This window comes from Lutjanus erythropterus, chromosome 1 (genome assembly GCF_056507025.1).
Source record: "Lutjanus erythropterus isolate fLutEry1 chromosome 1, fLutEry1.hap2, whole genome shotgun sequence".
Classification (NCBI taxonomy): domain Eukaryota; kingdom Metazoa; phylum Chordata; class Actinopteri; order Lutjaniformes; family Lutjanidae; genus Lutjanus; species Lutjanus erythropterus.
In genome coordinates, this window is record NC_139317.1 from 3,951,312 (window position 1) to 3,974,407 (window position 23,096).

The 23,096-nt window shown below is 38.9% G+C and overlaps 1 protein-coding gene across 1 annotated transcript in view; it reads left to right on the forward strand.

Moving 5' to 3' along the window:
* serinc4 (serine incorporator 4) overlaps window positions 1-23,096 on the forward strand; it is a 30,233-nt gene continuing 7,137 nt past the window's right edge. Inside the window, exons 1-7 of the mRNA XM_084724024.1 lie at window positions 1-596; window positions 10,393-10,560; window positions 10,729-10,907; window positions 13,271-13,350; window positions 13,697-13,790; window positions 20,221-20,432; window positions 22,254-22,349. Of these exons, the coding sequence (XP_084580150.1) occupies window positions 477-596; window positions 10,393-10,560; window positions 10,729-10,907; window positions 13,271-13,350; window positions 13,697-13,790; window positions 20,221-20,432; window positions 22,254-22,349 (949 nt within the window). The 5' untranslated portion in view covers window positions 1-476. The remainder of the gene's footprint in view (window positions 597-10,392; window positions 10,561-10,728; window positions 10,908-13,270; window positions 13,351-13,696; window positions 13,791-20,220; window positions 20,433-22,253; window positions 22,350-23,096) is intronic.

The following is a 23,096-nucleotide window of genomic DNA, read 5'->3' on the forward strand; positions in this document are numbered from 1 at the left end:
GACTGACACATGGTCCCTGTCGACCTCCTCCTCCTCCTCCTCCTCCTCCTCACCCCCTCCTCCCCTCACAGACTCTCTGCCTAATCTGACCGGGTAGGGAGGATGGGGGGAGGGCACCGGGCATTCGCCACCACCTCTCCCTCTTTTCTGGCAGCAGCCAACTCAGCCGCAGAGCCAAAGCACGCAGGATATGGGCAGAAAAACAACTTATTCCCCTGCGAGGCTGGTCTGAAGCAGCAGAAGTGGTGCTCATGCTGAGGCTCTCGGCCGCAGGGAGCCCAGCAGCCGGACCAGGTTTACCTCTAATCCAGCATAAGGACCGAGCGGACACGACCTGCCGGACTCTGTGGTTTTACTTTTTCTATTCTCCTTTTCTGACGGGACGGTCAGAGGAAGTTGTGTTCTGGCCTCTTTGAGGATGTGAGGATGCCATCTTTGCAGGCTCGCTGAGAGGAACCTGTTTGAGCTGGACGTCCATGGCCAAATGCAGAGTTGTGGTGGCAGAGGAAAAACAATTTAGAGGCACAATGTCGGCCACTCAGGGGATGAACCACAGCGGCGTCTACAACTACTTCCTCAACATGGTGGCCTATCAGGTGAGAGCTGATGAACAGCAGCACAGGAGGCAGCGACTGCAGCTGGAGTCTCAAGTTTTTTACAGTTTGTTCAGTTTCAGTTTAGTTTTGATTGTTGGACAAAAGTAGAGTTTTCATAGCAGATGATTATAACAACTAAGGGATTGAATTTATCATTAAAAATTAAAGCTGCAGCAATACTTAGAAATGATTAAATTTATCATGAACTATTATGATAATCGATTAATCAGTCTGAGGGGTTTTTTTAAGTCAAATTTCTCTAATTTCAGCTTCTTAAATGTGAATATTTTCTGGTTTCTTCACTCCTCATTGACAGTAAATTGAATATCTTTGGGCTGTGGACAAAACAAGACATTTGAGGATGTCATCTTTATATCTGTTCTTTCTAACAACTAACAACAGCTACTAACAAAAAAGTTTTAAAAATATCAGCAAAGGACTCAACACATTAAAAGTAAATGTACCGGTGATGCAGGATCGCAACATTCAGGTTTATATTCCTACATATTTTATTACAGGATTATTACCATCAATGCTTTAATACAGATGCAGCATTTTAACAGAGCTGCAACAATTAATCAAGTAAGCAATTATGAATCAATTATGAATTATTCGATTATTTGGCAACTATTTTGATAATAGATTAATCAGTTTGAAAAGTCAAAAAGTTGAAGTGAAAAGCCAAAATTCTCTTGTGAGATTTTCTCATCAAGATATGGTTTTAGTGTTAGAAGAACTATTCAAGTAATGTATTCATTACTCCAATATTAAAGTACTCCATTACTACAATGTTCCTGCTCTCAAAATGTTACTGTAGAAGTAAAGAAACATCAGAGAAATAGATCTAAAGTATCAAAAAATTTAATGTTGAAGCAGGTGAAGGTATTTTTCAATTAAAAAAATATTGTTGATAAGTAAAGTAATCATATTTAAAAAAAACTCAACATAATTTTGTAAATGTAAAATCTGAATCTGCAAAGAATCTGTCACATAAATGTAGTGGAGCAAAAAGTAAAACTTTAACCTGTAAAATGTAGCAGAGTTGAAGTATAAATTAGTATAAAATGGACACACTAATAATTAGTAAAGTACATCTAATGCAAAATTGCTCTTGGGTTAATAAACTTGCATTTACCCCGTAACATCAACAGAAACAACTTTAACTTTTTACTTATAGACGTAGCTACTTTCTTGATGAGAGGAGACGCCATGTTAGCTCACAGCGACACACGAGCTGGGCGTGCTCCGATAAATTCTGACCGGGCTGCACAGTTTGCATCAGTGGTTATTGGTGCCATGTTGGTTTTGTTTCCATGTTGCTGCAGCGTCATCATTAGATAAAACATTCAAGATATATTTATTTTTCATTATACAGGGTGTCCATAAAGTCTCTACAATTTTTTCAAATTTATCACAAAAGCAAATGAATAGACAAAGTTTTTTTTTGCCTCATTTAACACACCTCTATATGGTCACCATCAAGACGCTACTCAGTTTCTTACCATGTTCGCTGTAGCGTAGCCTCATCAATGGTGGCAATGGCATCAGTGATCTTTTGCTTCGTGTGTGAAGCATGAATTTGATTAAAAACTTTGATAAGCAATGAACAAATCTGATCAACATATCTCATCAATTGCTTTTGTATTTAATTTTTGAAATTGTAAAGAGACTTTGTGGACACACTGTACAACAGGGTTTTTTTTAGGGAGATTTAAATGTAGTTCCCTAAAAAACATTTCAAATGAAATACAATAGACTGGTAATCAGTAGTAAAATGACATGTTAACTTCATTATCTGACCAATTCTTCATGTTAGACTTTTAAAGACATTATTACACCCTAGTTATGAGGTTCCACTGCTGTATTTATCACCAGTAAAGGCTGATTTCTGTCCTGGTGATTTTCATGTTTCAACATCAACTGACAGATTCCAGAGGTCAGTCAAAGCATCTCAATCAGCTGCACAATCTAATTCAGCAATAAAACTGCTTTTATGAAGCTTGTGATATTCTTTTTGTTGTTGCTGCATCAGAGAGGTGTTGATTCAAGTTTCTGGAGGCCTTGATATTACCAGGTGTTTGTGTTATGTTGCTAACCAGCAGTACATGCTCCTCTATGAACGTCTGAAAAGTTATGACTGAGGGATGGTTAGTCTGGATGTACACTGAGCATCTACACACCAGTGAATCTCCTGAAGCTACACATGGAGATGAAAATCTAAACCGACAATACGTCTCTTAGTAAAGAAAAGATCAGTTTGTCAGCTCACTGGTTCCTACAGCAGACAGGATTGACTGATTGTGAATGATTTTGTTCTAAAAAGGCTCAATAATTTCCAAAAGTAAACGTCACTCAAACAGGAAGAAAAAGTGCATTTGTTAGGGACTATTTTGAGCAGTGGAATAATCAATGGTTTGGTGCTGTAGTGAATATTTGGAGCAGCAGCTGGACGGTGTCTGCAGCACTGAGTTCAGTAACATGTCATCCAGTGCAGCCGTGCTGCTCACTGATGTGTTTTTAATAGTTTTTTGTAAAACAATGGAGCTCTATCTATGGTACAGAGGAAGAAGACACACACGATACTTGTTCGTCATGCTAGTTGTGTGGCTGTATGGAGTCTGACAGTCAGTCTGTGGGATCACTTAGTCCCACACTGAAATATTAAATATAACTATTTGATGGATTGCCATGAAATTTGGTTCAGACATTCATGTTTCCCTCAGGATGAACTGTAAAAAACTTTCTGAATTTCCATTCAGTGCCATCATCAGGTCAATACTTTGGTTCAGAATCAGAATCAGAAATACTTTATTGATCCCTGAGGGGGAAAATTCTTCACGTCACAGATGCTCCCATTCAAGAATAGAAAAATACATTGCATAGAGCAATTAGAAGAAAATATAAAAAGGTGTGTGGAAATATGTGTAAAATATGTGCAATCTCTTGCCAAATATACACAGAGACAAAATGGTGATAATAAAACAAAATATATACCATAAGAGAATGAAAGGTATGTAAATATATAATATATAAATATAAGAATTATGTCCACAATATGCTTCTTGATACAAAAAATATATATTTATATATCAGTGTAAATAGAAATGCTTCATGCATTGCAGACAGTTCAGTTATTGCACAAGTTGAATGAATTACAGTTCAGAGTGATTGTTCAGTTATTGTGCAGGATTATTGTAGTCAGTCAACAGTGCGCTGCTGCAGAATAAATATGAAATAAATTAAGGGGTTATAGTTGTTGACAGAGGTGACAGAGGGAGGAGCTGTACAGTTAATGATCAAATACCTGCAAAACTAATTCATTCCCATCAGCCTCTTCTGTACTTTATGTAATTTTCAAATGTTAGCATGCTAAGATGCTAACCTTAGCATGTTAGCATTATCATTGTGAACATGTTAGCACAGCGAACCTGAAGCACCAGTGTCACAGAGCCCATAACATGACTGTATCTACTATCATGTGCATTTCTTGACAAATGCTGAATATCTGCATCTTTATCATTTAAATCAACACTAGCATCTAAAAGAAGATTCATGTCACTGTTACATTTAAAATGTTTCAGATAAAACTTTCAGTTGTTTTAAAATAAGAAGTGAACAAATCAAACCTCTCTGGGAAGCAAGTTGGTTGTTGGCCTCATTTCTCTCAGTCAGGTCACCTTGAGATGGTGTCTGTAAAGAAACTGAGTCAAGGGGATCATGGGAAATGAAGTTTTCCAGTAATTTACCAATCGTGGCCCTAGTGGCTGCTGCTCTGCTAAAGTTTTAACACGCAGCAGGTGGGAATGAAAACAAAATTGTATTTTCATTCTTTTATAGTGTAAAGATTGAAAATGGCAAAAGCAATAAACAAATCACATCTATTGATCAGTTTATTGATCAGCAGTGGCTCTGACAGCAGAAGCTCCAGTGTGCACGACCTTTGACTGACACCCTTTTGTTTTTTCAACTCACAAAGAGAACAAATTTTTTTTGTGTGTTCTATGACAAAATTCTGATACACAAAGAAAGTTACTTAAAGGGACAGTTCACCCCAAACTAAAAATATATTTATTTTCCCTCTTACCTGTGGTGCTAATTATCCATCTAGAGTGTTTTCACATGAGTTGCAGAGTTTTGGAGATATTGGCCATACAGGTGTCTGATTTCTTTCCAATATAATAATGATTTCAGTTTATTTGCTTAAAATAAAACCAGAATCTGAAACTTTGTTCACCCTGTACATGCAAATAAGGAATTTCATTTGCCACAGGTGTCCGAAAAATAAAAAAATAATAGAAAACATAATTGAATAAATGAAGACTGAGCTAAAAATAGACCTAAAGAAAGATATAGGCTAAATGTTTTCCTTAGTTGCATAAAAAAATATGCACTGCTTGTAAAATACAGTAACACTGACTCTGTTCATCAGTCTGCATTTATTTCTTACACTAGAATTCCTTTTTCAACCCAAATCAATTTGCAGACTGTTGAAACCAATAAGTAAAACATAATTAATTGTAGGATATTGATGGAAGTCACTGCTGTTTATGATGAAAGGTTAATGTGTACCACTGTTGCATTAAGAATGTGATTCATGCAGGATTAGCTCTCAGATTAGCTTCTGGGAAAAGATGCAGGAGATCCTATAATCATCTACAAACAAACAACTGGACTGAGTTCTGCTCTGCGGTTCAGGAAAGTATCGGCAATATGACCCTCTGTAAGATTCCTGATTTCACAAGGTGTATTTTTACAAATTTGCACAATGCTTGAATTGAACTAACAGCTGAAAAATGAAGGCCGGTCTGTTCATTGATTCAACACGCTGCTGTTTGGCCTAAGTCTGACCCAATGACCATAGTATTTGGACTCAATAGCTATTTTTAATCACAGTAGTTATTCTGTCCCAGTCACTTGCTGCAATAACTTCACTTTGTGACTATTAATCCTGCATTATAAACCTTAAACTAGGTCAGAGGACAGACGTGTGCAGTGGTTAGAGTGGTCATAAAACACCTGGCTGTCTGTAAAATTGCTCAGTAACGGTTATGCATTTTCAGAACAGCACATTTTGACATTTTACCCTTTTTTTGTTTGTTTTGTGATTAACTCAGTCTGTAGTCCACTGAGACTAGTGTGCAATGCATACGCAAAAGTCCAACTTTCCCTGCAATGATACACCAGTCCTTCCCAATTACTTCTGCAAAGAGCAGGTGTGTCTAAAATACCATGCATTTAGTCAGGTTACATAGTTATAAAGAATAAGAAAGTGTGCGTACGGAGGTTGTGTGGTGGATGGATGAGTCAAACAAATAATGATGAGAATTGTGGCTCTTTTAAGGGAGCTGGATTTTTAGGCTCTGTTCCTTCCAGAGATCTGTTTAAAAGAAGAGTTCATCATTCTATTTTCTTTCACCCTTTTTCCCTCAGAAGTGGGGGTTTTGAGGTTTATCTGTGAAAACTAGGATAATGATAGGGTAAGATTTGGATCAGATTCAAACTTTAATATCCCACCAAATCCATGTCTCATGTTTAGCAGCACTAAATAACACATTCTCATCCCAGCCTGTCACACGCCGACGTTTTGTCACCACCCCTCAGCGTCTGACAGTGAAACACGAGGTACAATTTAGTAGCTGTATCTGATGGAAACCTGTGTGTAATACTGTGAAACGGAGAGGTTCAGGCATCAAATGTAGGTTTAGGGTAAGACTTAAGTGTTTGATTAAGCAAAAAACTGTAATTCAGACTAGACGACTAGTCTGAAAGCAAGAAAAACTGAGCAGAACTTATGAATTAATAACATTAAACACTGTCTGAAACAATAACATGTGTATTAATAGTAATTTGAAGCTGTTAATCACATTCTTCAATAAAAAAAAAATCGTATTTTAAATGCAGGTGATATGTGTGGTGCTTCACACCATGCATTATGAACATTACACATTCTACAAACACGTCCATACAAAACAAACACACACGCGGTTGCCTGCAGGTAAATAACATTATTCTGGAGTTGACATTAGCTGTCACATTGTGTTGAATGTTAGTGGTGCAGCAGCAGGAGGTTAACGTCCACTCGTCTGTGCTCCGTGTGGTTAAACGTTGCTCTGGTTGAGCGCTTATATGTCAGTTTATTCTGAAACAGCTGACATTCCATATTATTTTCATTTTCTAGATTGAAATACTGTTTCTGAGCCATCACCTGTCCCACTTTGCTGGCAAAAAAATTGGGGTCGTACCAGCACTAACGAGGGCAGAAAAGAGCGCCGGCATGTTTTTGGTGACAGATACAGAACATCTAAGCAACCAAAATATTTATAGATAGTTTAACATTTTAACAGATAGTTTAGTTTTATAGATAGTATTTCTGGTGCCAGCTAATGAGTGTGACAACGTTTAACTGATAAATCACACACATCCCTGTTTACGTGTGTCACGCAACGTAAATAAAGCGACTGGCTGCACATAAGTCACATGACACTAATAATGTTGTGTGCCTTAGAATTTTTATGAACGTGGGATGTGAAGCCTAGTTTCCTGGATGAAAGACCTGATTTTTTTTTTTTTTTTAGGAGGGGGGGCTTTCATGCCTTTAATGGACAGGACAGCTGAAGATATGACAGAGAAGGGGCAGAGAGAGAGTAGGGAAAGGACATGCAGCAAAGAGCCAGAGGCAGGAGCCAAACCCACAGTCAAGACCGTACACTGGGACACACGGTCTACCGACTGAGCTACCAGGCCATCAAAGTCCTGATTTAGTTTGAGCCGTCCATCCATCTCATGTGATACGATATCGACAGCCTCTTCTACAGTGGTGGATGGGTCTATGTTGAAGTCACTTGTAAACTCTCTATGAGAAGTGTTGTATAAATAAAGTTACCTTGCAGCTGCAATTCATGCAACTTTAACTGAAGGCTTTTCTCGATGGAAAATATATTTTAGCTCTTTTTTGTTTGATTTACTAACTTGATTTGCCGTCCCACGACATCACGTGGTTCTTTGATCTTATTGGTAAAAGTTCTGTGACAGACAGTGACAGACTGATTGAAAGACTGATTGAAAGACTGATTTTGAAAGTGGTCGCCCTTCTCCAAACAGTCTCCAAGGATGACCTCTCAAATGGTTCTGTGTCAGGTTAGTGAAGCTCAGTTCTCTTTATTCGTACCAAATAGCTTTTTAAAGAATTGGACTGGTGTATCATCTGCATGAAAACTGGACTTTGGTGTATACAATACACATAATCTGAAAGCATATAGTCATGTTGTTTGTATGCAGGTTAAAGAGACTGATTTGGTCTGCAAAAAGTAGAATTTAATTTGATTTTATCATTCTTTATTGACTCCCTACCTCTCTGAATGTACATTCAGCCCCAGTGTCTATAAAAGAGATAACCAGTGATTTGTTGTAGTTTGGAAACATACATATTAAGTGTTGGGCTACAAGGTGCATCCAACAAAATCTCATGTATTTAATCTTTTTAAGTCCTGCATGTGGTGAGCGATGTTGGCAGCAGCCTTTCACCTCAGAAAGTAGGTTATTTTCTGGGCTGATCTGAGGCTGTATAGTCAAACTTAGCTTCTCTTTGTAGTGACAAACAACACAGTCAGAGATAAGGTAGTAAAACTGTATTTGTGTAACTCTTTTATTCACAAAGGCAAAAAAGAAACAAAAAGAAACAATACAAACATGGAGCTAAAAACTTAACTGGCAAGACAAGAACAGTAAAACCAGAAGAAACCTATTTAATAAGTAAATTTAAAGACAGGTGTGTGACCCTACACATGATTTTGAGACTGGAGATCAGAAACAACAGCCAGGATCTGATGAAATGCAGCAGTTCAAGCAGTCAGCTGCAGAATTTGGATAAACTGACCCTTTAATCACGTTTCATCTGTTACAGGATCAAATCATTTTTGAGCTACTGTACGCGATTAAAGCTCTATTTTTATTCAGTCTTCTCTTCAGTGAGAAGATGTTGGATAATCTTCTCTGCATTATCCATCAGATTATGACCTGCACGTGATGAGTAATAATACATCTGGATTCACTCCAGCACCAACATCCAGTCCATGCATTCAGAAATGAAGACAGTAGCTCTCAGACTACACGTTTTTCTAGAAATGATTTTTGCTTTGCATCTTTCTTCATGTGATTAATTCCCAGATACTGAAGGTCATTTCACAGAGACTAGCAGAGTCTAGCCACCACATGTCCACAGCTAAAACCATTTCTCCGCTCCCATGCGTCATGTTGTGTCCCTGATCCTGCAGACAGAGCTCCGGACTATAATCTGCAGAGTTTGCCGAGGCATCAGACAGATGTGCGTGCAGGTTTTGCCTCCTTAGATTTAGTTCAGGATCAGCGGTGATGGGCTTATGTCCAGTCGTCCACAGCCCAGATTTATCAGAATCAGAACCAGACAGATGCTGCTGGACTCATTAGATTAATCTGCCACCAACCGCCCTGCTGCCAGACGCTCTGTCAGAGTAAGACGTCTGATACACTGACCTCCACGAGTCTTCAGACAGCTTGAGTTTGAATTCCTGGACTCAGTGCACCCATAAATAAAACACAAATAACGTACTGGTCATGCACTGTGATCGGAACCTAAAATATAACTTAGTGGAGCTGTGTAAAGATGAATTAACATTTTCCAGTAACTTGTTAGTACTTCAGCTATATAAAAGCGGCCATTGTTTTATTTTACCATTGCTTCTCAACTGTAATTGGACCCCATTTGACTGGGCCCGCCTCTGTTGTTTTGACCCAAACCACTGATCTTTCCTTAACCTTAACCAAGGATTATTTTGTCCTTTACCCTAAACAGATCTTAACTACAATGTTGTCTCATTATAAAACATAATTAAAGTGTACAATATGCACAGTAAAGAACTAAAACACGTACAAATATCATGCAAATCTACGGTTCCCATCTAGACACGACCAGGAGTTGCTCAGCTCAGCGACAGCTTCATCATGGATAAACCTGAGAAAAATCACCAGTACATGCCACTGACAAGCTCCACCAACAAAAACTACATTTTTACTTGTGAGCTATGCAAACAGAGAGTAAATGCACATTCTACTGCAAAGGCATTAAACACAAATCCAAGCTGAAAGCTGACTTTCCTTGCACTTTCACATGAGCAGTTAGGTAATTCTCCTTTTTGGTTTATGAATTAGTGGGCACTTTTTGCAAAACTACACTTCAGTGAGTAGTTTGAATTACTTTTTCTAGCTGTAGTTAACCAAACTAGTTATCTCTCTACGGTAACTTTGCTGTAGTTCATCTTCTTCCAGTGTGAAGTAGATGGTTGCTTGCACTGTTTTTTAATATTATTTAAGCATTTTGCCTTTATTTAAGAATGAAACGTGCAGAGAGAAAAGCAAACATTAAGAGAGAAGGAGAATATGCAACAAAGATCTCTGGCATCATTATCCCATGACTGTCTTACACTCACATGCACATTTGTAAATTGAATAAAATTTTGTTTGCTGTAATTGTTTTTCCTGTCCAGGTTTCTCTTAAAGCTACTTCATGTATCTATGTGATCTTCAGTTCATATCTTTCACTTCAAGAAAACATATAAACAAAGAATATGTGAAGTTGTCAGGTCTCGTGTTTATTTTTCTTTCTCAAGTTACTGTAAGTATTTGTTGTTAATCATCAGATCTCCATCCTCACTCTTCCTCATCTGAGGATGTGTTTCCTTGTTGTGTTTGTGTGGATGCTGATCTGCCTCCGTCTTCTTCTCCTCCTCCTCCTCCTCCTCCTCCTCCTCCTCCTCCTTAGATATGCTGTTGCTGTGGACCGGCTCCCTGCTCGCTCTGCTGTGCCTTCTGTCCGCCGGTCAAATCCTCCACCAGCACGCGGGTCATGTACACCCTGTTCCACATCATGAGCTGTGCCGTCTCCTGCCTCATGCTGTCCCGCACCGTCTCTGAGCTCGTCAGGGAAAATGTGAGTGCTGGATCTCATCCTCCATGACATGGCCAACAAAACATGATCACAAATCAAAGATTCAGATTTCCCTGCATATAGGATCTACTCATAAAAGACCTGTTTATCATCATGGATGGATGCAGAGGTAAATAAAATATGGTGTGTGTGTGTGTGTGTGTATTTCAGGTGCCTTTCTTCAACATGGTGTGTGACCAGGCACATGGCGGAGGTCACTGTGAGATGCTCGTGGGCTACTCAGCGGTCTACAGAGTCTGCTTTGGCACTTCCTGTTTCTACCTGATGATGGCGATCTTCCTCATAGACGTGAAGTCCAGTCAGGACTTCAGGGCGCTCATACACAACGGGTCAGTTCACCTCATCGCACTTTTCTATTTTCTTTTCCATAATCATCAAAATAGTGGATTATTAGACATTTAAGTTTCAGACAAAACAGTTCATGAATGCAACACTGCATTTCTAGAATCCAGGACTTTTTTTTTTCTTGCACTTGAATGCAGCATAACAGCAAATTAAATGACATAAATTTAAACCTGATATCATAAAAATATCAAGTGAGCTTTTATTGATCCTGCTGACAAACAGGCGATGAGAAAGAAAGACATGAAGGTCTGATTACATCACCCTCTTCCAGCTTCTTCGGAAAATTTAATTTCCCAAATCTATTAAACTGAATCCACAATCAACCACAAAAATAGAACTTAAAATCCTATTGAGAAGGAAATAAAAACGATTAGGTTACAAAGATCTTTATGTAATTTCTCTGAATCAGAATATTTAGAATGGAGCCCGTCCAGAAAATAAAGACATCTTTAAACACACGGTCTGTTTTGTCCCTCTGCTCACCTGACCTGCCCTGCAGCTCTATTTAAAGCTCTTTATAGTCACACTTTCCATCACAGTGCAGTAGATTAGAGCGGTGACGTAGCTCAGATTAGGATTTCACAGGCCGGATTGCTGCTTCTCTCTGGCTATAAATCTACTCACAAAGAGTCTTACTGGTGCTGCAGTGAAAGGCCTCGGGGTCTTTGGCAAAGGTTACAGGTCCTACTGGTCTGCGGGAGGGGTGGGGGGGTGGGGGGGCTTAGAGAGTGACCCAGTGTCCTCTTAAAGACCAGACAGTCACATGATCGCACAGGGATTCGATTGAAGTCAATATCAGACAATATCAATAAGAGATCTAGTTGTTTGTTTAATGGAGATTTAATTGTTTAAAGATGTTTGAGGCTGGTTTCTGATTTTTGTTGATGCAGGAGGTAACCTCTTTGTTTTAGTTAGATTACAGATTCTACCTTTAAAGACACTAACTCTGTGAGCTGGAACAAAAATCTCTTGACTGTTTTGAAACTTGAACAAAAGCTTACAATAAATAAATATATTTTTATTATTATTTTATTATTATTATTATTATGGATAAATCTGCTGAATGTTTTATTTGTTTGTGTTATTTTATTTGATATTTAAAATTTAAAATGACAATAAGAAAATTTAAAAATATGCCTGGAGTGTTTGATTTTGTTCTGACCACCAGTCCATGATCCAGACAGATTTACAATGATAGGATGTATGATGATGATGATGATGATGATGCCTATATGATGTATGTTTTTTTTTTATTTTCCTACACATTTTTAGTGCTCTCCAAGGAATATAAATTAAACAGACGTTGGGTTGTTTTGATAAGATTTCTTGTTTCCTGTCATGTTATTTGTGTACTCTGTAAATGGTGATTGTCTATTTTTGCAAATGAAGTCCTTCTATTTATCAGAGAGGCAGAAAAAGCTGAGAAAGGAAATATTTTGCATTTTGCTTGAAAGAATTACTAAATGTTCTGCTGACTGACTAATTGACTAAACATTTTGGCACAAGAGGAAGATGAAAAGTCTGTTCACTTTACTTCTGTTTTGGCAAAATTGCCATTTTGGATGTGTAACCCACATGTGCAATCCAGCAGAAGGACGAAATGTTTATACCCACAGATTTGTTGAAAATTGTGTTTGGATTTTAAACAGCAGAGATGCAGCAGAGAGAAAATGTTGCTTATGATACAAACACTACAAAACTTACCTTCAAATTCTGTGATTAGTATTTATATCATACAGAAATTAATGATTCCTGGTAATGTAAAAAAAAAAAAAGAAAGAAAGAAAGAAAGAAAGAAAGAAAGAAAGAAAGAAAGAAAAACAAGACATCATGATTTGCAAAGCAAAAGTCTGGAAAGCAAATCCTGGGTAGTAATTTAGCTAAAACATGCAAAACAGCTGGCCTGGTCCTTTAATGATGAAATTCTTCTTCTTCCGCCTCTTCTTTTTATAATTATTTTAAATTAAATTTAGATTTTTCGGCATTCCACACAGTTATGTGCATGGACAGAACAACCAGAACTAAAGAAACAGAAAACTTGACAAATTAATGCAAATTACCTGAACAAAGACAATGCTAATTAAAAGGTCCAGTGTGGAACATTTAGTGTGATCTATTGGCAGAATTTATTATTCATTAGCATGTTTTCATCAGTGTAAAATCACCTGAAAATAAGAATTGTTGTGTTAAGGAAGTATACACACTTAGGGAGGGGAGGGTGAGGCAAATGGTGGCTATATGCCACTAAATACTACACACTGGTCCTTTAAATTTCTGTCCTCAGATTTAAACTTTTAGCTGCTTATCATTTTTTTTTCTGTGTTGTCTGTCTTGTGTCGACCTGCAGATTCTGGTTCCTGAAGTTCATCACACTGCTCGGGATGTGCACCGCTGCCTTCTTCATCCCAACAGAGTCCTTCCTCCACGGTGAGAATAAATCTGAGAATAAATCCATACTGATAAAAATGAATGTGACGATGATGTTGGTGCACCTCCTTCTGACTCCTGCTAGAGGGCGGCAGAGACCCGCTCCTGAAAACCCTCCTCTGGTTGACGCAGTGCCGTAAATTATTGGACCATAAATCTCTGCAGCTTAATTTCTCTTTGTTTGTGAACAATAAATCTGGTGGTGATACAAGCCTGAGATCAGAGCTGCTCTCTGATTTACTGCCTGCTCTCTTGCTTTCTTTCTCTGCGTCTGTCACTTCCCTGATAAATCAAACTGCATATGTGGATCATGGTTCTTCTTTTCTTTTCTATCTCCCTCTCTCAGCTTGGCATTATGTTGGTGTGGTGGGAGGATTTGCCTTCATCCTCATCCAACTCATCCTCATCACAGCTTTTGCACACACCTGGAACAAGAACTGGTGAGTCAGAGGGCCTTATAGATGAAACATTATATCATGGTATATGTATAAGTGTTGGTACAGGGATATAAATTGTGGCAGAGGACATTTCTAAAAAATAAAACAGTGACAAGCAAAATATTCAGATGTGAACTGAAAGATGAAGAGTCAGTGGATTTGTGGATTTTTGGTCTGGGGCTGTTTCGTTCTGGTTTTTGGTTGAAAATCAACTCCGTAAGGAAATGATTTTTCCGGGTTTGGTGTGGAAGAAGTTGACTGGCCTGCACGGAGCCATGACCTCAGCCTCATCCAACGCCTCTGGGACGAACTGGAACTGTGAACCAGATCTTTATCACCCAACTTCAGTGTTGGACCTCCTTAACACTCTTATGGCTCAATGGGAGCAAATCCCTGCAGGCAGGATCCAACATCTGGTGGAAAGACTGAAACCAGAAGAGTGGAGGGATGATAGAGCTGCAGATTAACGCTCATACTTCATAGTTTTGGAATGACGTGCTGTCTAATGACATATGGCTGAAATGTTTAGGTGTCAACATACTTTTGGCTTTATGCTGATGTACCTGACTTCATCACATTGATGCAAAAATCCTGCATATTCCGGTATTGTTGTAAAAAAGCAGTGTTGCTCATTGATTTTCTTATATTGCTCAAATGGTCCAAGATAAATCTTAAAGGAATCACAAAAACAAACAAAAAACATTTGCTCCACAATATTAATATTACTAATCTAATTGTTCCCTGTGTTATTTGTTGGAAGACCTCTAAGAGAAACTTTATGCAGAGTAAAACTTAAATGTCTCAGAGGGGCAATTTGCTTTGCAGACAATAGTCCAGCACAAATATATACAGTAGATTATTCACAAACACAGCACAGGAAATCTTGCCCACATGAGGGTGTCGGATGGCCCTCTGTGAGTCAGTTTATTTTCATTGTGAATTAGAAAATGGTCACTGTTTTCCTCTGGTAATAACAGAGAAGGCTGATCTTTGTGTGGAGGCCTTTCAGGCTGTGCAAAGTGCAGCAGGGTCTGACAGGGAGCTCTGCAGGACTGCTATACGCTGAAGCAGAGCAAAGGTCACACTGAAATGAGGGCTGCAACTAATGATTATTTTCATAATTGATTAATCAGTCGATTATTTTCTCAATTAATCAATTAATAATCAGAAAATGTCAGATATTGGTGAAAAATGTCTGTCAGTGTTTCCCCAAAATGCAGGATGAAGTCCTCAACAGTTTTGTTTTGTCCAAAGATATTCAGTTTAAGGTCATAAAGAAGTAAAGAAACCCAACAATCAATCAAGAAGCTGCAATTAGAAACTTTTTTCTTAAAAAGTTACTCAAACCAATTAATCAGTTATCAAAATGGTTGGTGATAATTTGATAACTGACTAACAATCAGTTAATCATTGCAGCTTTACATAATTCTGATCACATAAATGTGTATTTCACATTAAAAGAGCTTAAATATGCTCTTGTTATGGCTGGTTCAACACCACCACCAACACCAACATAATAACGGGCACTATGCCTGGAGAGAAATTCACTGCATTAAAGTTTATTGAAATGAACAGAAAAGAAAAACAGATACCCAGCGCCGCACCACAGCTGGGTGGAGAGAGAAAGAGCCGAACAAAAGACTCCAGCTCATCACAGGTGTGTGTCAGTCAGGTGATCAACCCAGAGATCAGCGACAGGATCAACAGGATGTTAACGCTCTCCATTCTGTCCCTGGTAGCAGCAGCTGATGTTTGATGTTTATGAATGATTCCAGCTGTTCAGTGGTTGGATGATAGAAGAGGCTCCTGCTGTTTAATCTTGTATAAAACAATTTAAAATGTTACCAAAGAATTTACAAGCAGCTGCAGTTATTAAATGCAGTAAAATATTTGATTCATCTGTCAATCCTGATACCAAGTTATAAATAATTTAGTTTATTTGAAAGTAAGGATTTATTAAAAAAGATTAATTATGGGATTTTTAATGTGTATGAATTTTATCAGAAAAATAATGTTATTGTTAATTTTGTTTATCAACTGGCCCCTGGCCTCCTGTCATTTTGGAAAACTGCCTCTATGAATCACAGAAGTTTAAAGTCATAGCTTGTTTAAAACACAGTATCAGTGGCGTCCTGGCGGCTCACTCGGTAAAACGGGCCCCTCATGTTCTGAGCTTTTGGCTCAGCTTCGATTCCAGCCTGCAGCCCTTTGCTGTGTGCCGCCCGACCTCCTCTCCAACATTTCTTGAATATCTCCAGCTGCCCCGTCCAATAAAGGCAAAGGGCCAAAAAATTAGCTTTTTTTTTTAAATAAATACATAAAAAGCAGATGGAACAAAGGAAAATCTGTATCTATTAGTACTGCCTTTGAGGAGACTAAGCCTCCGCCCTGATGGGAGCATCTGGAGTCAACATGTAGAAGATGCTGAGGGTCCAAAACAGCAGTCTGTGACTTTGAGATGTCCCTCGCTTCATACAGGTGCTGAAGGTCATTAAATGTCACACCAATAATCCTCGACAACAAGGCTTCAATTCCAACCCATGTAGCCTGACAATTTTAACCAGTTTGTTTTGATTTCTAAGACTTGAAAATCGTAGAAAAAGAAAGGACAGACTCGATAAAACAAGAATAAAACGTTTTTGACACGTAGCATCTGTGAAATCTGCACCAAAATTGAGCTTCTTGTTTTAGAACAGTGCACAAAAATTAAACCGCTGTGCTGCTGATACTGGTTCACCCTTAATCACACGCAGTGCAGGAGCAGGGTGGAGAGAAGGGAGGCGTAGGTCAGAGGTCAAATTAAGAAAAGGTCCAGGAATGACCGGTGGGACAGATGACTGAATAGACATCATCTGCTGCTGCTGGTCAGCGTGAACAGTCACATGATCACTGTGCACCGAAAACCATGTATCTACAAATTTGCTTGATTTGATTTTTTCCAATAAACTGTAAAAAAAATCCTACTTCTTAGACTAAATATTCCATACATGGTGTCTTGATGGTGTAGGAAGTGCCAACCATGATGTCCCCAGTTTGTGTCCAGCCTGCAGGACATTTGTTGCATGTCTTACTCCCGTCTCTCTTTCTCTCCCTTTAGTTTGCTGTCATCTCTTTACTGTACACTGTCAAATAAATGCAAACAATGCCAAAAAATAATTCTGGATTATCTAAAAAACATGTGTTTCCATAACAGAGAGCTGTTTTCTGTGTTTGTGAAGAGTTGATGTTCGGAGCTCCACGGTTCTCACAGGACGGTGATGATATGTTATTTAAGGTTCCCTCTTACATACAGACTGCAGTCTGGTTCACATCTGGAGAAGAGAGACTCTCCTCTGCTCTGACGATGATGGATTCATCTTCTGTCCAGCTGATTTGTGCAAATCATACAGACCGGGTTCAGCCACATCTGCACTGTCCGTCCGAACATCTGGAACTGTGTTTCTGTTTCATTTAGTTTTTCTAGTTTGTGGTTTTAAGTTTTGTTTGCTTGGTTCCAGTTTTAGTCTTCGGTATCGGGTGGTAATTTTTATTTCATAGTCATTCTGTCCATTCTTTTTTCTTCTTCTTATATTTCAGTATTGTACATTTTATTTCAGTTTAGTCGGAGACACTTTAAGTGAGAATTTGATCAGTGGTGGACTGAGGCTCTTTGAGGGTGGGGGACGAGAAAAATAAGAGCAACAGCTGTATGTGTTGGTGTACCAGCATGCAGAAAGTCATGATGCATTTACAAACCCTGGTTTAGATTAAACAGGAAGGGCACCTTCGAGAGCACTTCATCATGTTTTATCTACTACAGAAGCATGGGCAGCCATGGCTATAAAGAGGCTGCTGGCGGTATCTTGTTAGTTTTTTCCTGTAAGTGATTGCATTATGCTTCTGCACTGTACACCTGCATGGACATGATTGGACGCTCCTGGTCAGCTGGCACTCACACAGAGCCATTGATGGCGAAGCACAGCTGAAGCCGTGTGACCTCAGTGCTCTGCCTGAGCTAATGCCACTCTCCATTTGTTTCTTTACTTTTCTCATCTGACTTTCATTCCGTCTTTACTTTTTATTGCTTTGTTTGTTTGTCGCTTGTTTGTTTTGACATTTGCTGGATTGTTGATATTTGTTCCCCTCCGCGTCTCCTCTGTCATGTCCTCATTGATTCAGCCAGACTCGTCCCCTGACAGCGGGCTTGTCCCAGATGTTATTTACTGTGTCCAGCTGTTGCGGTTTTGCCATCAGTCACTCAGCCACCTCTGAACTCTGCTGTGACATGGAAGAGTTGTAGCTACAACAGCAACTAAGAGGATTTATCCAAAGCAAATGCACAAAAATCCTCTTATTACCTTTACAGTGACAGAGAAGATGAAGACAGGAGGAAAGAGTGATTTCTTTCATAACTAACAGGCAATAACAACAATAAAAGGAATAACCTGACCATCTTCCCCTTTGGAGTTTGCAAACCATAAGACAACTGCTCCAACATTATGTGATTAATGTTCATCAGATTTCTGATGGACCACATGTGCATCATAATCCAGCTGGTTTGTGGAAACATTTAGCTCCAAAAATGTAATATTTATCTCATAATCTCCTGGAACTCTCAACTACAGTTTTGTCTATTAGCTGCACTTTGATACTGCGTATGCTGAGACCAGAAAACTCAACTATATTCTTGACGTTTAAACTTTATTCTTGAAATGCAAACTAAAAAAACTTCCTCTTCCTTTTTTTTCCTGTATTATTGGCCCCAGTACTTGTCTGTATATCAGTAATGTGCTGCCTAATCTTGCAGAAAAAAATGTTTTGATATTTCAGAGGGGTTTTTTTGGTTTTATCTGTTGTAAGATTAAAGCGTGTTGGATTTGAAAATATCCAACTTTAATGCCTCTTGGTTTCCCCCAAACGTCTGACCCAGCAGCACATAGATTGCACCAATTTTCGTTTGAATTTCATCATTTTTTTGCCCCTTAATTTATGCTTTTATTACATAAACATTTCAGTGGCTTTATAAAGATGCAAAGAGGCTGTTTGATCATTTTGGGATTTCTTGCAAAGGCATAAAGCAAATGTGCCAGATTGTTTTCATTACCTAAGTGTTCATGAGAAAACAAGGAAAATGCTCAAAAAATATGGAGAAATTCAATTTTTAAAATCACTTCTACATTGAATTGATCTTAATTTAACATCGTTCCTGTACAGAACATGAAACTGATTCACTGCATAGAGAGTTTACAGCTGCTGCTCCCAGTGAAAGTTTTTTTCAGCGACCATTTGAAGATGTTCACGTTGACTGAACATTCACATTCAGACTATATTTCACTGGGATTTGCAATGGTGACATTTAGATTGTGTAAAAAATAGTCTATTGTCACTTTGGAGCCTAAAAGGCCACATCCGACACACCAAGTGGGATTCAAACTCAGGTCTATTGGGTAACCCTCATGTTTAACCCATTCATCCACCAGATCTGACCTGTTCAAAATGACTCCCTTGTTGCTCTATAATGTGTCCTGTTGCATCTACCTTTGCAGTAGTTGAAGCTGTAACAAATCAATCTAAATACTAATTTTACTTCCCCTTTCATGATGTCCTCGAAGCTTCTTGTTGGCAGCACACAGCTTATATACTTCATGTTTATGATATTTTATATAAAACATTAAATGCATTGAAATTACATTTCATCATTGTGTAGAGAATATTTCACCTACAGTTTTCTCCATCAGTGAAATATGAGAAATGCCTTCAGACTGATCAGTGTCATCTCTCTTTCAATCTACAGCTGAACAAACGATCAGTATTATTTGTGTTTTGCGATATGTTGATGTTGTAACCACATTTTAATTGGCTGAAAATGAGCCAAAAGACAGTTTTCAACTAAAAAATCAACATCGAAATCCTGGCTGGTGCTCACTGAGTTGTCCCTAGTTGGTCTTATACGTGGACAGTGTACTTAAAATATACAGCTGTCAGTATCATAAAGCAACAATACACTAGAGATACAATAAAATATACCACCGAACACCAACACACTGTGTTAATTTATCGTTCAAATGGCTAAAAATAGGTGCGACTCTGTTCTGCTTTGCTTTTTTTTGCTGGAATTAATTTCTTTTGAAGTGGTAATATGTTCCAAAATGCAGCCGTTTAAGGAGAAAGATGACGTCCAAATTTAGATCTATAATGTTGTATTTTATAGTTCACCATGTTCCTCATTACTCCCACTGTCTTATCTTGTTACCTACATTTATGGCAACATTCGTTTAAATCTGCCAGCAGGTTTTTGTGATATCAAACAGTACTAAAAACATAACTGCCCTGGTGGAAATACAGATAAGTCTAAAACTCCATGTGTGTTTCTCTGCGCAGCATGAATTAATGTGTGTTTCAGGATGGATGTGAAGCTGAAACTCCTTTTCTGTTTCCTCTGTGTTGCTCTCAGGTTGACCGGAGCGGCCGAGAACAAGCGTTGGTATCTGGCGGTTATGTGCGCCACCCTCTTCTTCTACACTATCGCCACCATGGCCTTCACCTTCATGTACAAGTACTACACACACCCCATCGCCTGCCACTTCAACAAGGCCCTGCTGTGGATCAACCTGGGACTGTGCGGCCTCATGTCCTTCATTGCCGTCACACCGTGCGTGAAGCAGAGTGAGTTGATGAAACACACTCGCGCATCTGTCATCGATCCTCAGCGGCGAAATAACACTTAGTCCATCTGCAGCAATGCAAACATCCCCCTGCCGAAACCGGTGCTGCTGCAGATAATAATAATTAGATGGGGGGTAATATTATCTGTTTCTCCCTTTAAAAACGCCGACTGCAGGCCTGCTTTGTCTGCACACGTCTAGGTTTTATGATTCAAACATACAGCTGCTGTGGAAGTATATTTATTTAAGTATTCTCAGTTACAGGATGGCAGTTGGTACTCTGATGGCTGGAGACGCTAGTTACTTAGCAGATTAAGATTTTGCAATCAGACACTGTACATAGTTGTTATTAGGTAAAAAAAATCTTGTATCTGCAAATGCAAACCAGGATGTTTCAGTTTGATTGCAGTTAATGTTAAATATCCTGTGTGTAGGATTTACAGGAATTTATTGGCAGAATATGGCGGGAATGAAATCTGTTTTCACTGGTGGATAATCACCTCAAAATAATAATAGTTTCACGGTCGCTGTTGGTTCTCCTACATGCTTGGAAGGGGAGGATGAGGCAAGTTGGTTGTAATCTACAAGCTCACCACTAGATGCCACCAAATCCTACATGCCCGTCCTTTAAACATGATGTAAATTTGAGGTTCACAATTTATTCTTGACATCAGGGACACAGCTGATGAGAAAACAATCTCTCCTTCAGGTCCTTTAAGTAGTTATTCTGAAACTTTTGATCTTATTACGATCATCATCAGTGAGGAATTGAGGGGGAAGGTGTAGCTGATGCGACATTTTGTTTTGTTCTAAGATGTCGGTGCTGTAGTTCTTGGCTAACTGACTGCTTGACTGCACTGGGTATGGCTCTGTTGCGTTCTGGCTGCACCGTGGCGGCTGGAGCTGATCGCGGCCTTTCGAGACAACGCTTGTGATTACACCAGAATCACTGCAGCGCATCCCAGAAACGTCTCTCCATTCAACTCCATGGAAAATATGCACCAAGTCTATTTTTGACAGGTGCCACATCAAGTGACACAGAGGAGATCAGGAAGCGAAACATGGGAACGGTGTAGAGAATCTGATCAATTTTCAAAATAAAGGAGACTCGGGATCATAAAACAGACTAAAAAGAAGCTATTTAACTATGAAGCACACTTAGAGGCACAAAAATCCATGAAAATTTAGCAAATCAACTAAATCTGAGCAACGAAACATAATCAGGTCCCTCTGAAACATTGCTGGTGGGGCATGAAGCTTGTGGAGGATGCCTCAAAACCGTTTCACAGACACGAGGTTTCCAGTCGAAGCAAGGCGTTAATCTTGTTGTTTTGAATGTCATGTATTGCATCATAGTTTTACTTTTGCATTGACACACTGAGTAAATTTTATGACTTAACATTAATAGATTTGCTCTTACTTAAAGGTAGAATAAGCAGGATTTGTCAGTTGATTGGTTGATTGTTGAGTCTCATTTCCAGGGCATCAAATTCCAACGATCTGTGTTGGTAAAACGTCCCAAACACAGTAAAGTGAGAAAATAAGAAGGTACAAGCAGAGAGCAGGGTCTCTGTGGATGCAGGTGCTTCATCATTTTGTGAGGGATAATATTTGTATGAATTCTTTGGTAAAATCCTGCACAGTTTACCTTTAAATCAGTGGATTGAAATGTACACTTTCTTTGCTGCAGTACTTTCATTCTTGATAAAGAATTTGAATATGTTCTCCACCACTACCTGCTTGAAAAGTGTGTGTGTGTGTGTGTTTTGGGACTATCATAGTACATACTCTGACCCAACTCCCCGTCTCTCTGTCTCTGCAGAGCAGCCTCGGTCAGGACTCCTTCAAGCCTCCATCATCAGCTGTTATGTCATGTACCTCACTTTCTCCGCTCTGTCCAGCCGACCGCCAGAGAAAGGTACGTTAACTCACCAGACACAGAGCAGGAGCACAGCGCCAGCTCCTTTTCTCTCTGTCCAGTGTCAGCAACTGACAGAGAAATCTCCAACATGAGAACACCTTTGGGAGATTTTCAAGGTTTGGTATATGTCAACTTGAAGAGAAACATATGGTCGAGGAAATAAAAGGAAGAAGCTTCCATACATGCATTGAACTTCACCTGTTTTCCTCTTTTTGCTGATGTGTTGTTATTAAAGTGGACACTAAGCTTTTCTCTCTTTAAAACTGCACTAATCTCAGCTAAAACTTTTTACCGTTTTAGTTTTTAATGGAACATTTAGCAGTGAAAGAATCAAATATGTTTCTCAGCAGCTCGCAGAGACCATATCAGAGCTAAAGAAAGAATAAATATTCCGTAAATATTCAATGCTTACTACTTTTATGTTATGTATGGGAACTTACATAACATACTTATTTTGATTTAAACATCATTTTTTCTTTTCCTAAATCTACTCAAGTAGTTTTTGTGCCTTTATTTTGAAAATCTATGCAGACTAACAGATGGCTTACATGCAAGAGCTGACAGTAATGTAAAGCATGTGTGTATGTGTGTATGTGTGATGCTGTATGTGGAGAAGAAAATGCAAAAATAATCCATATGCTACAGCCCTGCCTGCTGGGGGAGATGGCATCTCCTCAGAGATAAAGAGAAAGAACCAGACTGCAGAATGAGTCAGGTATTTAAGGGCAGAACACAGCGGGCCCA